Source organism: Macrosteles quadrilineatus, unplaced genomic scaffold (genome assembly GCF_028750875.1).
Source record: "Macrosteles quadrilineatus isolate MER2022 unplaced genomic scaffold, UCM_ALF_1.0 Scaffold_1__1_contigs__length_201487025, whole genome shotgun sequence".
In the NCBI taxonomy this organism is placed as follows: Eukaryota; Metazoa; Arthropoda; class Insecta; order Hemiptera; family Cicadellidae; genus Macrosteles; species Macrosteles quadrilineatus.
Window position 1 is genome coordinate 1,347,129 of NW_026542594.1, and position 18,242 is coordinate 1,365,370.

Here is an 18,242-nt window from a genome sequence, read left to right on the forward strand (position 1 = left end):
GTGAGTAATAATTCTTTGAAGACTAATTTTCCTACTTTTGATATGATTCCTATTGTTGGTGACGGAAACTGTTTATTTCGTGCTATATCTTACTGTTTGCATGGTAGTGAAAATAGACACTCTGAAATAAGATCAGTTATTGTTGATGATGTAATAAGAAAGTGGAATTTATATAGATATTTCATAGTTGGGGACACTTCTTATGGACATTATATTAAGAACGTTAGTGATTACGAAACTGTGATGTCCGCCAATGGACAAAAAGCAGGGCATGTTGAACTTAACAGTGCTGGTGAATTATTTCACGAGTGTAAATTTAAGGTGCACATTGAACATACTAAATCAATAATTGAATTTGGTTCTGGTAGTATAATTCACAACCTACTCTTCACAGGTAATTTAGATGATGGACACTATAGCGTCCTTAAACATAAAAGTGACAGTTCTTCATGCGTAACACCAATGCACAGTCTTGGGTGTACTGACAATAATGTTATACCTTCCCAATCCCATTATAAAGGGGATCAGATTGAGGTCACAGTTCCTGCAAAGAAGCGTAGGCCTACGAGCAATTCAACTTAAACGGGGAGGCGTGAGAGGGATGACGATGTTACTAGAAAGACTGTCGTTGAAAAACCATTCTTAAAGCCGTCTTCACGATGTGCCGTTTCTGAAGAGATCCCAAATGTAGCCTACGTGCTTTCTCTGTAGGGAGCCTTCAGGAAGTGTGTAGACATTGCTCTGCATTGTATTTAAAAGCGGAAAAAAATACATCGGGGATCTTTTCCTTGTGTTGCTATGATGGGAAAATTAAGTTACCACCCAATAAAATTCCTGAGGAGTAAAAAAAACTATATACTGGAAATGATGAAAAATCCAAAAACTTCCGAGAAAATTTAAGGCAGTACAATAATGCAATGTCGTTTGTTTCTTTTGGTGCTAATGTAGACCTACCTCCGAGTTATGGTCCTTATACCTTCAGAATCCATGGCATGGTCCACCACTTAATTTCGCCTTTATATCCCAAGGATTCACAAAGTGCTTCTTATGGCCAGTTATATATTCTTGACTTCGCCAAATCTAATGAAATTAGGATTTCTCACAATGCTAACGTAAATTTAGACAAAAATACACTAAATGATTTAAGTAATTTGTTAGACAAATGTAACCCCTATGTTCGATCTTACAAAACCATGCACCAGAAAGTAGAAGAGGAAAAACTTCATGCACAGAATGAGAACCGTGTTCCTCTTAATTTTGTTATGAGGTTCTATCATGAGCCATTTGCAGATCAGCGTCGTTACAATGACCCAGCTGCCTCTGAAATTGCGGCTGTTTTCGAGACGGAGGATGGTGCGCCACATTCACATAGACATATTACAGTGTATGAAAAGGAAGGAGGTTTAAAGAAAATCGATTATGATAGTATGCACTGTGACCCCATGTGTTATACTTTAATTTGGCCCTGCGGTGAAACTGGTTGGCATATAAATTTGCCTATTGAAGGAACGCGTGAAACAAAAATACGGAAAACTGTTACCATGCGAGAGTATATTCTATACAGAATTTCAGTTAGGGGAAATGGTTGTGCTGGAAACTTTAATCCTATAGTAAGCGCTGGAAAACTTACTCAACAGCTTTTTGTAGACTATTATTGTCGTATTGAAGGAGATAGACTAAAATACATTCGAAGAGAACAAACAAAATTACGTGTAGACACTTATGTTGGTTTGTCCGATGCTTTACGTATAAGGGCTGAACAGGATAAGTTAAGAGTAGGTCGGATCGTAGTTTTACCATCGTCCTTTATTGGTAGCCCCAGGAATATGATGCAGAATTATCAAGACGCTATGGAAGTTCATTAGTCAGGAAGTTTGGGAAACCTGACCTTTTCATAACATTTACCTGCAATCCGGCATGGCCTGAAATAACAGGGAGTATTCATACTTGGGAGACGCCAAATAACAGACCAGACATTGTTGTAAGGGTATTTCATACTAAGGTTCAGGAGCTAATACGTCTACTGTGTACAGTTGGGATATTTGGAGCAATAAAAGCATTTTTGTATACAGTGGAGTTCCAAAAGCGTGGATTGCCCCATGTTCATTTGCTTCTAACGTTAGATGAGGATTGTAAGTTTAGGGATCCAGAGGACATTGACAAAGTTGTTTCGGCCGAAATTCCCGATCCCATAAACCAAGATTTGTATGACTTAGTTAGTAAGCACATGGTGCATGGGCCGTGTGGTATATTAAATCCTTCCTGTGTATGTATGAAGGATGGAAAATGCAAAAAAGATTTCCCTAAATCCTTTATTGAGGAAACGCAAGATAATGTTAATGGCTATCCGATTTACAAGCGTAGAAATAATGGGAGAACCATAACTAAACGTGCAACTGGAGACGATGTAAATGTTACAAATCAGTTCATTGTACCATACAATCCATTTCTTCTTCTATATTTCCGTGCACATATTAATGTAGAGATCTGCTCCAGTGTACGATCTATAAAGTACATCCATAAGTATGTATATAAAGGTCACGATTGTTGCAATATAGAGGTAGCAAGGGAAAACGATGTACTTGATCACGATGAAATTAATTTATTCCTGAATGCTCGATATGTTGGACCAAGTGAAGCTGCTTGGAGAATGTTTGCATATTGCATGCACGATCAATCTCACACTGTGGTTAGATTGCCAGTCCATTTACCTGATTCTCAGAATGTTTACTTCAGAAACGATGCCCCGGAGGAAGGTTTAATCCAAGCACAGTTAAAAACTACCCAATTAGTAGCATGGTTCAAGTTGAACAGCAATCCTTCAACTAGAAGTCCTTATGTATATCCCGAAACACCAGTTCACTATGTATGGAAGAAAAATGAATGGCATAAACGTAAACACTATTCTAGAACGATTGGCCGAATGTATAATGTTTCACCTGCGGATTCCGAGCGATATCATTTACGTATATTATTACTACATGTGATTGGTGCTACCAGTTTTGAAGATTTGAAAACGTATGAAAATTTCACACATCCTACATTTAAGGCAGCAGCAACAGCACGAGGATTAATATTGGATGATATGGAATGGCAGCGAGCCTTACAAGAGGCCTCTTCTTTTCAAATGCCATACCAGCTTCGACAGTTGTTTGCCTACATCTGTATATTTCAGTGTCCATCAAATGTTCTGAATTTGTGGAATCTCTTTAAGGACTCAATGTCTGAAGATTTCCTTAGATCATACCCGACCGAAGTAGCTTACCAATTAGCTCTGAAAGATATTTCAGAAACGTTAAAATTACATGGTTTCTCTCTGAAGTCATTTGATTTACCATCTATTGATGAATTGCCTCAAAATACATGTATAGAGGAAACTATAGATGAAATCCAACATGATGAACTAGCGAAAATGATCGCTTCATCAAATGAAGAACAACGTGTTGTGATTGATGAAATTCTAAACTTACTTCTAAACAATGATGAGTCTGCAAGTGTTAAGGCATACTTCATAGATGGACCTGGTGGCACCGGAAAAACATTTGTATATAAATGCTTAATCCAGAGCTGCATTAATATTGGAATGCCAATCATATCCGTTGCATGGACTGGGATTGCTGCTATGTTACTTCCCTTTGGCCGCACAGTTCATAGCCGATTTAAATTACCACTGAATTTGAATGAACATTCTGTCTCCGGCTTAAAAGTCAACAGTAAAGAGGCTTCTATCATTCGTTCTGCAAAATTAATAATTTGGGATGAAGCACCTATGGCCAACAAATATGCTCTAATGTGTGTCAACCGGCTACTGAAAGATATAATGGATAACGATGTGCCATTTGGTGGGAAAATCATTATCTTAGGTGGAGATTTCCGGCAAGTGTTGCCGGTTGTGCCTCATTCATCTAGAGCCTCTACTGTTCAGAATTCAATTAAGTTTTCATACCTATGGCCACTATTCAAAATTTTTAAATTAACAAAAAATATGAGGGCTAAAACTAATGAGTTAGATTTTGCTAACTTTTTGCTCGAAATTGGCAATGGGGAATACCCAACAATTGATGACAAATCTGTGGACTTACCCCCACCACTTATCTCTGATTCAGACATAGTTTCAGAAATTTATGGAAAAAACCTACAAACGCCTATGGACTCATTGTACTTATCAAAATGTGCCATTTTAGCACCAAAGAATGAGCATTGTGAGGAAATCAATAAAAGAGTTTTAGACCTCATCCCAGGCTCAAGCAAAACATATATAAGTGTGAATAAACTAATTACAGATGATGACAGTGAACTATTGCAATTCCCTATTGAATTCCTCAACAGCCTTGAGATGACTGGTTTGCCTTCTCACAAATTAGTCTTAAAGGAAGGTGCCATTGTGATGTTATTAAGAAATTTAAACTACACAGCAGGTCTTCTAAACGGAACAAGACTTATTGTCAAGAAAATGTATGAAAACAGTTTAGACTTAGAAATCATAACTGGCACAAATATTGGACAACGTGCACTATTACCCCGCATTGATCTCTCTCCATCAGATTCTACAGTACCATTTTCTTTCAAACGAAGACAATTCCCCATAAAGGTTGCGTTCTGCATGACCATCAACAAGGCGCAGGGCCAAACGATTGATCGAGTTGGTGTGTACTTGCCTGAACCAGTATTTAGTCACGGTCAGTTGTACGTCGCCTTATCGAGAGGGAAATCTTTCGATACTGTAAAAGTAGAAACTAAATCAAAAGGTGGACGAACAGCAAACATTGTTTGGAAGGAAGTATTATAAAAGTCGTAATATTAATAAAGATTACCAGATGGAGGGAACTACTCCTGAGAATATGCGTAGGCCTACATGCAATTCTACCGACAGAGATGTCTATTTTACAAGAAATATTGTTGTTAATAAAACATTCTTAATAAAGCCTCATTCACGCTGTGTTACATATGAGTTAACAAATGTACGTGCTTTCTCTGTAGGTGCTTTTAGGAAGTGTGTGGATATTGTTCTGGATTAATTGATTTTCAAAACGGAAAAAAATACATCGGGACGATTTTCTCTGTGTTGTATGGAATGTGTTATACTTTAATTTGGTCATAAGGCGAAATTAATCCAGCAGCCCTATAAGAGTTTAATTAAAGTTGTACCGCCCTTATTTAGTTTAGTATTTTATTTTTTTATTATTAATTTCAATGCTGCGGAGCAGCACGGGTCATCTAGTTCACATGAAGTAGATTATTTGTTTGATTTGTCGATCAGCTGTTATGTTTCAAATGAATTAATAATGTCAAAGATTTGTGATTTTAAATACATAAATTATTATAGTAAAGTTTTCTAAATCATGGTATCTTAATCTCAACAAATTTTACTATTCCCGAATTAAATAAAGAATTAAAATAAAGTAGTAAGATCCATTATGAGTAAACTTTAAGGTATACACTCCTTGATTGAAATGTAGTATACATTAACAGTCATAATACACAGCAATTATTATGTAGTAGACTTTGACTATGTTCAAGTAACAAACATATGTTTCTGTAAATAAAAATTATCTCCTATGTTATCCTTATGAAGAAATACGAAACTTTAAAGGGCGCCAGGGCCTCACTCTCTAATTATTTCCCTAAAAAGAAAGTTTCCTGCACAACTTCACGATACGCTCTTTCCAATGACACCAAAAACATGTCAATCGGTTCAATAGTTTCGGAGGAGTAATTGTCACAAAAAACCTGCTTGCGTATTAAATAAGTAAAATAGATATAGATTAGTCCCTGTTATATTTCTGTGTTAGTCTACACGGACAAGATTCCAAATACACTGCCCACTGTACCATGTGGAAATATGTGCATATATTGTGATGGCATTAACTTAACAATTACAGGCAAAACAGTAGAACAGATCGAAATAACCTACAGATGAAATAAATAAATATAGATATTGCAAATCTAAAAACTACTTACTATCTAATAATCTCGAAATAAACAAAAATAAAACGAACTTTATACCATTTTCAACTATGCAATCATAGAAACAAAGTAGAACCGTAGATTATTTTGGATTCTAATGAAATCAAACAAGTTGAAGAAATATAATTTTTAGGTTAAAAAGTTTGATAAGCACCTATCCTGGCAGGACCACGTAGATCATGCCTGCGCAAAGATTAATTCAGGGATTTTTGCACTGAAAAATATGTCTTATCTATATAAGTCTATATGGGACTATCTATACTATTATATAAAAATCTAATGGTGTCTGTATGTGTGTTACTAATAGGTACAAAAACTACTGAACCAACTGGGCTTAAATTTTACAAAAATATAGCTACCATACCAAGGACCCTTATAGGATTATTCACGTTTCAATATTGACCGTAGGCTTTGCCCCTTTGGCTTTAAAAGTACTGAGGTGAACATTTTGAAAGTAAATATTGATTGGTCTCCATGGCTGCGATGAGAACACTTACAATGTTTGTTTACATTTGCTTTGACATTAAATGTAAACAAGAAGAACTGCTAAACTACATATTTCACAATTTCAGACAGCTGATACAAAGAAATTAAATATAATATTTTCCATAACTATGTTTATTTTAATCTAACCTTTTATCATGGATTATTTATTCTAAAACTATGTCAATGATTATAGAAATAAAAGATTCTATAACCGTTGCTGTATCAACTCCGGCTCTGCTTTGGATTTTTTTAAAGCGTCTATGTTATGAAAATAATGTTATTGATATGTTTTCATGGAAATTATGAAAATTACAATGTAGGCATATAGATGTTTTGTATGAATTTGGAGGCTACTTTAAATAAATTCTAACTGCTTAACTTAACATGTGTTAGATTAACTTAACATAACTTGCACATCACATTGTTTTTATATGTATATATAGGTAAATTAAGTTATTGTGTTTTGCTAAACCTATGCTTTAATTCTAAAGAAAATCATCAATAACTAAATTGTACGTCGTTGATTTTTGTTTTCTAAAATCTGTTGTATATGTGTAACTATATTTAATTATCAATAGTAATACAAAATACTCTTATTTCATCTTAACATAAATTTCAGTTCACATTTACTTTATTTGATACATTTATTATTTGTGTTTTGCCACACCACTGATTAAATTAAACCAAGTAAAATATCATAAAACTAAGCAGTACACAATGTTCTTTTGTTTCTAAAATAAATGAAATATCTGTTACTATGTTTACTTAATGGTAAGTGTGAAAATGTAAGGCAATGGACGATGGAACCGATTAAAAGAACTGGTTTGTATATTAAGTTGTTTGTTGATATTTTTGTAGAGTAGAATCAGAGATGCAATGAAACATATACTGTATTTGCTATTACATTTTTTAGTCCTTGATGCATTGATAATCATATTAGTTTTGTCTGCTGTCTTTAATGCTAAATTGTTTGTTTAAATTTTTTTATAGTACCTATAGATATAGTTTCTTTAATATTTCAAAAGACTGTATTGATAAGGCACAGCAATATTTCTAAAGTTTATTACAGCTGACTTAGTTTTGCTAATGATTTATTGTGAGTGAAGAAACTGAAGATGGAAGGATTTCATTTAAATTTAATAATTAGTACTTTTGCAACTTCAAAATTGAAATTTAAAATGTCAATAATAAAGTAAAAGATATGTAATTAAGAGAGATGAAGGTAAATCATGTATGTCAAAGTTTTATTCGAAGATTTGGTCAGTTTTTCTCATATCAGCCAACACAAGATTTAAAATTAATCAAAACCAAAATGGTGGTATCCACTACTTACCAGATTTAAAAGTCATAAATTAAACGTTTCTATTAGGGCTATAAAAGTTGAATTTTGTTTCTAAAAGCGTTGGCAGATGTGTAACTATTATATGCTACAGATGTAAAGATTAAAATGTTTCTATTTGGTGTCCTCTTCCCGTTGCAAAGCACGGGTACAACAGCTAGTATATCTATATGTCTGATCCATGTCTCTAGTATCAGTACTTTGAAAACAATATACCAATCACTATCCATAGCCACATTTCATTTCATACGGTATATCTTCATTTGGAGCTACAACGAAGAAAAGTCTTACTCTAATCCGAAACTACAGCAAAGGGCATTAAGATCTTAAGATAGTTATACCCGTGCTATTGTCCTCTCTCTGAACAAGATTTGACAAAATTTATAAGAGGACTAATAACCGGTTCATGTTGTTGGACAGAACCGTCTAGGCGTCCGTGAGTACTTCGGTGGGAATAAAAAAGGTTACAGTGTTCTAATGCATTAAAAAAAATAAAAATACTATCGGTTTTTGCCCAATACATTTTCGAAATGGCTCTCATTGCAAAATAAATTTTACCGAATAACGTACAATTGTGCTACAATACTAGAGGAAAAGCCCTAAGAGAAAACAGTCGCAACCATCTTCTCTTTTCCAATAAAAAAAGCCCTCCTGTGCCGGAGGATAGAAATTGCGTTTTCTTCATAATAATTTTAAAACCATTCAAATTAAAGCAGCATCAAATTAAAAAAAATATTTAAAATTTATCTTATAGAAATTGCTCCTTACTCCATTAAAGAGGTGTTTCCTCAATTACTGTAGCTTGATTTTTATTTCTTGAATAAATTGTAATTTAAAAGTAATTTTATCCTATAACAAATGTATTTACTATGTTAAGAATATTGACACAATTCAATGTACAATATACAATAATTATTGAATAAAGATATTGAAATGAAATCAATTAGTAACTCGCACCTTCCAATAACTTCACGGACGTCTCCTGATACAGTTAATTGCTTAACGCAAGTGGTTTGGCGTGAGTGGAACATCGCCCTTGTAATAAACCTTCTATTAAACAAACACCACAGAATATTTCGTAACTAAAATGCTTCCAAGAACTGGACTATATAGGGCGTTGCCCTGGAGATTACTCGGTAATGTTAACTTTAATAAGCCTATACATATTTATCGTTCTAATAAGTTGACAATGTCTGTTGTAATTGATTCTAATAACTGCTCCCCATTGTTGCCGCTTGTGCCAGAAGTACACTGGACTATAATATGTAGAGATGTAGAGCGAATGATCAGCTGTTAGTGGCGAAGTAGGCTAGAGCTCGGTTCCGCGGGGGCGTTTAGACGAAAGTGTTATGCTCTTATATAACTTTCACACGGGGTCGTCAAAACCTGACTTGACAGTGATCAGAACGGCAGTGTGTTGTACAGTGAACAGTGCTCGTAGAAAAAGGCGATGAGTTCTTTCTGGTTATACGTAAGTGCTAATTATGTGGTAATAAACAAATAATTAGTAATAATTAATTATAAAATTAATTAATTATTATTATTAATAATTTAAAAAATAATTTGTAGGCCTTTGTACCTACAAACCAACTAGTTGTATTCCTAAAAATGAAAATATCAAACCAATTATCATGAGGCTAATTATTTGGGCTTCAGAGGAGGGCGCTCCGAATTGTCCTCTCTCTTACTCAATCATCAAGAGATTAGCTCAGATTGTTTAAAATTTCAACCCTTCCATCATTTACATCCTAGAAACTCCATCATTCCTCAAGAAAAATGTTTTTTTTTCTCATCTACAATAAACTCCAGGGGGCCATTTCATAATAAACTACAAGTTACAAGTTACAACTTGTAACTTGTAATTTCCATTAGATTTGCATTGGGCGATCAGCTGATTTACTAATAATATTAGTTTGTACTTTATTATGAAATGGGCCCCAGGTATCCATTTTTAAATACATTAAATTTACCCATTCATTGTCATTCCACTTTTTTCTTCCAAATCTTCACCCTAGGCTAAAGGTGTCCGGAAAGATGGGGACAAGGAAACTTAGGGACACGGAAACTTGGGGACAAATCGGGTTTTGAGCCGAGGGGGAGGCAAACGGAGGCTGACTAAGCTCTGAGAACGACTCTTTAAATCGACTCGTTCTCTATTGTTATTGTACCTTGGTCTAGTTGTAACTACGACTTGTTGTATTTATATCTAGTTGTATCTCCCCTTAAATTTGGTTACTTTTGTAGAGCTTAGGTACAACAGATTTAGTACATTGAAGTGTTTTTGTAGGGTCATTTTATTATAACGGAGTAAACTCGAATTATAAATAATTATTCAAGCATACATTTTTTTTATCAAAAATATTCTTGAATATTTCCAAAACAATAGCTTAAACTTCGTGAGGATGTTATAGCCTCCAATTAATGTTATACGACCGTGAACACGGGCGAATTTCTCTCGTTTATATTAGAACAATAATACAATATAATTCAGGAACAACCCGTGACTAGCTATTACTGAGAAAGATTAAAGAAATACCAGTTGTAAAATGTAGTCGTAGGCATCTGGTACAAAGTATTCCACCTATTGTTTAATCTAAGCAAACGCATAAACATTCAATATCAACGCTGTATCTCAAACCGTTTAGGAGTTATCAGTTTTTTTATAAAAAAAAACACATAAATACAGACAGACGCAAAACTAGGCACCCCAGACCCATGTTCCTATAGTGAAATATGTTTGTCTTGACCTAAGGAATAACGCTATATACATGTCCAGAGAGTTACGGGACACTCTGTATAGAAATCTGTAGGTTTATATATCAAGTTTTATTTTAAAAGTGTTACACACGAAAAAATTAGCCTACTCCTAACTTTTATAAAAATACATAATAAATATAAAATGCCTTGTAAACAAAATTGTAACGAACGTATGTAATTATATTTCAAAAAATACATTGTGCCATTTTCACCAATTTAGTGAATATAAGAAAAAGGGGTTTAATCCCGTGGCGGATGCAGCCAAGGATCCCTTGGCCAGAAAATCTTTAACTATCGGGTAATATCATATAACATATTTCGCTTTATTTTTACAAAGCCTTGTAAACCAATTTGAACCCCTTAAAAAATCACTAAATTTTCGTTAAAAATATACCTATGTCAAAATATTCAATCTTGAGCATGCAGTCTTGTAATTTTCCCAGAGTAGGCCGCATAAAATATTGTCTTCTTTAGCGTTTCCAACAAAAATGACAGCGGATCAGAAATTCAGAGATAAAATGTCCATCAGACATAAAAGTAACCAAATACACCATGATCCGACGCAATGTGCAAACAAAAATACAATTATTTTATAACGTTTATCGTATGCCTACACAATCACAAAAATATTAGAATTTTAAACTAATTACGTCAGCATATCTTAACAATGTGTCATTACATTATATTCACTTTCAGTAATATTATTGCATGGAATGCGTTTATATTTTCTGTAATATATATTTAACTTACCCAAAATGGGTAAAAAAGAAGCTAGCAAACCTAGGCGATTAGGCCTGGATCAATCAGTACTTGACTGACTTTTAAAATTTTTAGGTTTACTGTTTGGAAATATTCAAATTATGATTTTGAAGTCAATAACGCTCTCTGTGAACTGAAACAGGAGAACGATTTCTTCTAAAGGAGTCGTTTCAGAGCCTAGTTCAGCTTATCTCTCCCTCCCCCCCCCCGGTCGAACCCCTATTTGTCCCTATCTTTCCGTGTCCCTAACTTTCTTTGTCCCCATCTTTTCTATACTCTAAACTCTAGGCTTAAGGCCAAACAAGATTTGACAAAATTTATAAAAGGACTATAAGCGGTTCATGTTGTTGGACAGAACCGTCTAGGCGTCCGTGAGTACTTCGGTGGTCGATTACCATGCCTATAAATATGTTTATGTTAAGTTTATATCTATTATATCGTAGTATGAAGATTGACTATATAAATTATGTATTCAATTTTATATTTTGTTTTATTTGACTTGTATTAGCTACAGTTTTCCTAAAAGTGGATCTAATCATGGATCGCAATTTGGACTCGATTTGGAAAATAGATATGGACCACCCGTTCTAGAAATAATTAAATGTAGATTTTTTACTAAAAAAATTAACTAATGCTTTTTATGTTGATGTGCTAGAGATTTTCCTTTAGAGGAATTGATTGAAGACACCGGCAATTTCATCTGTGGTCAATTTGTTATCTACAAAATCTATAAATTTATGTTACATACGAATCTAAGTTATAATTCATTAGTTTCTTCTTGAGAAACCATATTTTCTGAAGCTCTTTTGTAAATTTAAGCATATACAGGGTGGAAAAAAGTCCCGGGACAGTTAAATATTTCAAAATGTAATAAAGATGGGGCTTTAAAACTTGGTACACAGTTACTGGTTATTAAAATAATTTTAAGTCATTACTCAGTGATGTGCCTCTTCAGGGGGACACTTTACTAAAATATCTCCTAAAAAATGTAAGATTTATTCCCTATTAAAAAAAACACATTAATTTAACGAGTGGGTTTGCAGGGAGGATAGTAGAGTGTTTTTTTTTTTGTTAAATTTTAATAGTTTTAATTAAATGAATCAAGTTTCCAAATTTGAACAAAGTATGTTTACAAATACCTCTAGGAAACCTGCAGACTAAGCGAATTTCCATTTGCTTGATTGGATTTGCACTAAAATATCTCCTTAAAAATATTACTAAATTATTCCCTATTTAAATATAGCATTAGTTTACTTAGTTTGCTCCAACAGGGAGGGTTTAAAAGTGTTTGATTGTGAAATGTTAATACAGTATATAGTTCACTATAAAATATATGCATTTTCCAAATGAGATAAAAATATGTTCATAAACAAGCAAACTACAACGGTTATTTATCCTCCATAAGAATAACTTAGGAATTTTAAATTTAAAATTCTTTGAGTTTTTGCCGTAACCATTAGGCGCATAATAATGCTTCAATATACTAAATAATTTGTTTTTTTTTAAGCTTTACAAAATGATTTGGAAAGAAATTGCAACATTTTATGTTTTTTAGGGACAAAAATGACAAAAACCAATTTTTACTCCATTAAACCCCCCATAAACCCCCGTTCCTAGGGTCCGATCATTCTGGTTTGCCAACTCGTTGGAATAATGTAGATTTACACGTTTATACCAAATTGCATCAAAACCGGATCATTTTTGCTCGAGTTATCGTGCTAACAGACACATATATATACAAAAAATAGAATAATAGTTCTACTAAATATAAAGGATAACTAAACATTGGTAAACAAAAAATTCAAAATAAAATATTTAAATAAATAAATAACACAATATTATAAATCTTTTCTTCTTGTTACATAATTTTTCATGGAATAATTTATAAACTATATATGATATGTTTGTATTTATTTTCATTAATATTTTGTTATTGTATAATTTAGAAAATATTAATGAAAATAAATACAAACATATCATATAGTATATAAATTAATCCATGAAAAATTATGTAACAAGTTAGAAAAGTTTTATAATGTCATGTTTTTTTTATTTACATATTTTATTTTGATTTTTTGTTTACTCTGAAAATGGCCTTAGAGCTGAAACTAGTCAGTAAATATCTTAATGAATAGTTTTTACTTTTGCTACTCAGTTATTAATGTTGAATTTTACTTTATATATGTACAAGGATAATAAAAAGGTTTGGAGACCCCCTGTCAATTTTTTTACGGCTCACACTAGAAAAACTAAACTCTGCACACCTTTATGGCATGTTATGAAGTACTTTTTGGGCACAACTACTACTTTGTGTACTACTCAAATTAACTTACAATTTAACAAGTAAATTCTGATTTCTAAAGATTTCAATTGATTGCCATATTTTACTGGGTTAAGATAAAGACCTCTAGTTTGCGTTGTTAGTTTTCTTTTGTCACGAACTTCAAAATGAGGGGTCACTCGATGGGGCTTAACATTTACAATTTTTGAGTTTTCCCGAAATCCCCTGTTTTGGGTTTGCGAACCAAGTAGCAATTAGGCTCAAAACGTACTTCATAGCATGCCATAAAGGTGTGCAGAATTTAGTTTTTCTAGTGTGAGCCGTTACAAAATTTACAGGGGGTCTCCACACTTGGAAAGCTGTAAGTTAAATTTCACTTCTAAGAATTTCAATTGACTTCCATTTTTTACTGGGTTGAGATGGAGACCCCTAGTTTTGGTTATTGGTTTTCTTTTATCAGGACCTTCAAAATGAGAGGTCACTCGAAAAGTACCAAAAAGTACTTCATAACATGCCTTAAAGGCAAAGGTATGCAGAGTTTAGTTGTTCTAGTATGGGCCAGACTCTGTAATAATCCTGTATATCCTGTATATACAGGTTGTTTTAAATTGTTTTGACATATTTTGTGAACTTGTTCCTTGGGCTAAGAAAAACATAAAAATGCCATATAAGTATGTATCTAAAATGTTTGGATTTCTGTTGTCGGTCTGTTTGTGATTTTTTAAAAATTATTTTATATTTTAATAATTTTTCAAGATAGAAATTTCAAAATTGGTATAAATGGGTAGCTTAGAAGGTAAAAAGAGCTTACAAAGTTTCCTTCAATATCTCAAGCCGTTTTAATCTGGCGGCCATTTTAAATCCTTAATGCCAAATTTCATGAAACCCGTAAACATTAAGAAAATTGCTTTTGGGATCAAAAAGATAGAAAATTTAAATCAAAATTAAATTAGTTCTTGTTTGTTAAAATAGGAGAACAAACAACCTAGTTATCAGTTTTTTTTTCTACATTCGGTTTCGCAATTTAATATGAATACCATACTGCTCTGTAAAATAACAAATAATATGGTATAGTTCGGCCGCTTAGAAAGCGACCTCCTTCAGCATTGGTTTAGCATTACTGCGCAGGTCGTTTTCTAAGCGGCCGAACTATAGTAAGTTCTAAAATATAATTACAGTAGTAACATTGTACAAATATTTAGACTAATACCTATGATCAATGTTTTGTAAACAATTCTAAAGTAAACATGTCAGTCACAGTTTGAAACCAGCTGTTAAAACTAACAGATGGTTTCAAACTAACTAAGCCAAATTACGTTGAGAAAAACTTAACATGATAGTCGGAAGCTAGACGTTTTAGTAATTAAAACTGAATTTCTGAAAAACTGAAACCCCAAACTAAAATTATGGGTTCGAAATTCCCTTCCTTTCAAAATAACCTTCATCTCACCACAAAAATCATGAAAATTTTTCAAATGGTTGATTCAGATTCTTGAAATAAAAAAACCCGTGTCACATTTCGATATAAGATTATTATAATTTGTGGACTTAAGCAGCCGGTGTCATCACTGAATTCTTGGTCTTCCAGACTCAGCTTTGCCACTGAAGATGTTGTTGGCCTCCATAGAATGTATGATACTTCTGGTTTTGTAAATAATGTAAATACTGACTTGATGAGGTTCTCACCGGTAGACTGAGAATTCACTGATAATAAACTATTGATTTTTCCTTTGACCTCGCTCAAGTTTTTTTCTGTTTCAGTTTGTTTCATTCCTGTTGACCATACTTCTACAGCCAGTACAGAACTCCCCAGTCAAGTTCGAGGATAGCAAACAACTTCAGAGGCAAGACCTACAGAGATCACTCTCATCTCAAGAGGAGGGACGTGTATTTCACGCTCACGCTATCAAAAAGAGGAAAAAGAAGAAACTGTTACAATGTCTTCTGAGTTTACAGAGGAACAACCCCAAACCTCAAGGAGATGCTAGATTCTTGCTCATCAACTACATGAATCTGGAGTACAATCTACAAGGAGGGAACAGACCATACAGTGACGACAGTGGTAGCAGTAACTGTTTGAGTCAGTTCACAGGAAGTAACAATGACAATGGCGGAGGTGGAGGATCAGCTTTGGATGGGATCGGAGAAGGAATTAACAACCTCGGATCTCTCGTGGGTCAAGTCCCCAGCGACATCATCAGCACTGTGGGGGACGGAATAAAACCTGTGTTTGAGAATCCTGAGAGATACATTAACAGGTACTTCATCAGACCACTTTACAGGTCTTTGAGACCTTTATACAGATGGTTTTAAAACAAACCCAGAGTAATATCAACTGTCTATTCTTTATTTTTTATATTTTTATCTCAAAATAGTTTTTTGCATTTAAGTGTAGGTGCTTTAATAGTTGTTTAATTAACTAGACATTTCAGTAATAGTTCTTAAAAATTATCATTTATATTCTAAATATCTTGGAAAGTTTGATAAATAGTTTAGTATAGCATCTAATTCGATATTTATGTTTTATTTTATTTTTGTGTTGTCATTGTTTTAAGTACTTTAATTATATTAAATTATATTAATTATATTATTAAGTGTCTAATACCAGACAATAAAGATGGGAAGGTTCATATAAAATAACACTGTACAATATTATGGTTCACACCAAAGAATGTAAATATAGTTGATGGTACTTTCCTGTTAAAGGGAACATTCATTATTATCAATAGTTTTTTTCTCGATATATCGAACAAGTTGAAACATATCAGCTGACAACTACGATAAATATTGTTCAGTATCAACAAACAATAATAAAATGAAACTGTTCTAAAAAAATACCTAACATAACTAACCAAACTTGCTGTAACATTTAAAAGTTCCGTGTTTAACTTGCCTCTTCTGTTATCAAACGGAGTTTTTAAATGGTACAGCAAGTTTGGTTGGTTATGTTAGGTTAGCTTAGAACAGTTTCATTTCTTAATCCATATAATAGACTGTTTTAGCCTAAACAAGATCAGTTAGTTAGTTGTTGTCAATTTTGTAATGGATCGGAAAACAAAAATATCGATATATCGAAAAAATCATCGATACCGGTAATAATGAATGTTCCCTTTAACAGGAAAGTACCTAGTTGATTTAATATGATTCCATTTTGCCATAAATACTCTATTAATTATAGATAGTAACACATGGTATAAATGCTAAATTGTTGTAATTTACTCCTGATTTCAAAGACAATTTTTGTATTACTTTTTCTAAAAACAGTATGTATATATTAATATTTTCTAATTAAGACTCTTTGTATTATGTTGAGTGTTGAGAAATAAACGTTGTTTTTTTTTAAATCATGCAGAACATATTTACAAGCACCTTTACTTTTTTCAGAATTTTTATAAATGTGGTTGATATTCTTTAAAACAGCAACATATTTAAAATAAACGGTATCATCAATCTGACACATATTTTCTTCCATTAGCTTGTCAACAACCTTTCTCATGGGTAAGTGATGAGAGTAACTATGATATTTAATAGGTAAAATCACAAAAGTTGCATTAACTTTTGAACCACAATTTTTACAGGAATGGGGGGGGGGTTGCACTATTTACTATTTTGTTTAGAATTATAAGGACCATTACAAAAGAATTTCAATCAGAATTGGTTAAAAAGATATATATTTCTCCGTTTTTTGAATGGGTTTTTATAGGAAAATAACATAAGTTACCTACAATAACTTTTGAACCGTAACTTTTACAGGAATGGGGGTTGCACTAAGATTTTCTCTTATTTTATGCTTTTTTATTGGAAAATAACATAATTTACAATAGCTTTTGAACTGCAATTTTTACAGAAATGAGAGGCATACCATTTTGTTCAGAATGTAAAGGTCTACTTCATACTAATTTTTTATCAAAATCGTTTGGGCCATTTTTTGAAAAAAATCAGATTTTTCCGTTATTTTATTTTATTTATTATCCGATATAGTTTTTATGGAAAATCTACGTAAAAAATCAAAATTTCAGAAAAATTCCTGGAGATACCATGTATTAGTACCTACATACCAAATTTCATTAAAATGAGACTACAGGTGTAGTTTGTAGCTCTGTACATATCGACACATACAGACACACACACGCACACACACGCACACACACACACACACACACACACACACACACACACACACACACACACACACACACACACACACACACACACACACACACACACACACACAGAGACATTACTTCAAAAACCACTCTTTTGAAGTAAAAAACAGATTTATCCACTCAAAGCTTAAACTCACAAATTTTTACGAAAACAATACTTTCTCCATATACAAAACAGAACAGAGGGTGGTATAGGGGAGAAAGTAAAAATAAGATTTTTAAATTCTTGGCTATATCAATTCTTAACATCTCAGGAAATTATCATTTTATCAGTAAATAAATAAAAATGCCTTTATTGATCAAGCGTTTCTCAGTACAACTGCTTTTCAGAACAACTCTCGTCATATTATAAGTAACAATGACTTATAACTAACAATAACTAACAAACAAATAGAAACAATAACAAAACAGAAACAAGACAATCTAAACAACAACTAATCATAACAGTACAATTCCTTAATTTTGGCTCTAAAAGATGGCAAGGCAT

The 18,242-nt window shown here is 32.9% G+C and overlaps 1 protein-coding gene across 1 annotated transcript; it reads left to right on the forward strand.

Moving 5' to 3' along the window:
* Positions 1-9,180: 9,180 nt before the first annotated feature.
* On the forward strand, positions 9,181-16,003 carry LOC128983529 (uncharacterized). Its single transcript, XM_054402832.1, has 2 exons — positions 9,181-9,263; positions 15,351-16,003. The coding sequence occupies exons 1-2, from the start codon at positions 9,243-9,245 to the stop codon at positions 15,900-15,902; spliced, it is 573 nt and encodes a 190-aa protein (XP_054258807.1). The 5' UTR covers positions 9,181-9,242; the 3' UTR covers positions 15,903-16,003.
* Positions 16,004-18,242: the final 2,239 nt, after the last annotated feature.

Coding starts and splice junctions, on each gene's coding strand:
- LOC128983529 (XM_054402832.1), top strand. CDS start 9,243: ATGAGTTCTTTCTGGTTATAC. Junction 9,264..15,350: donor TGAGTTCTTTCTGGTTATAC/GTAAGTGCTAAT, acceptor TTTCTGTTTCAG/TTTGTTTCATTCCTGTTGAC.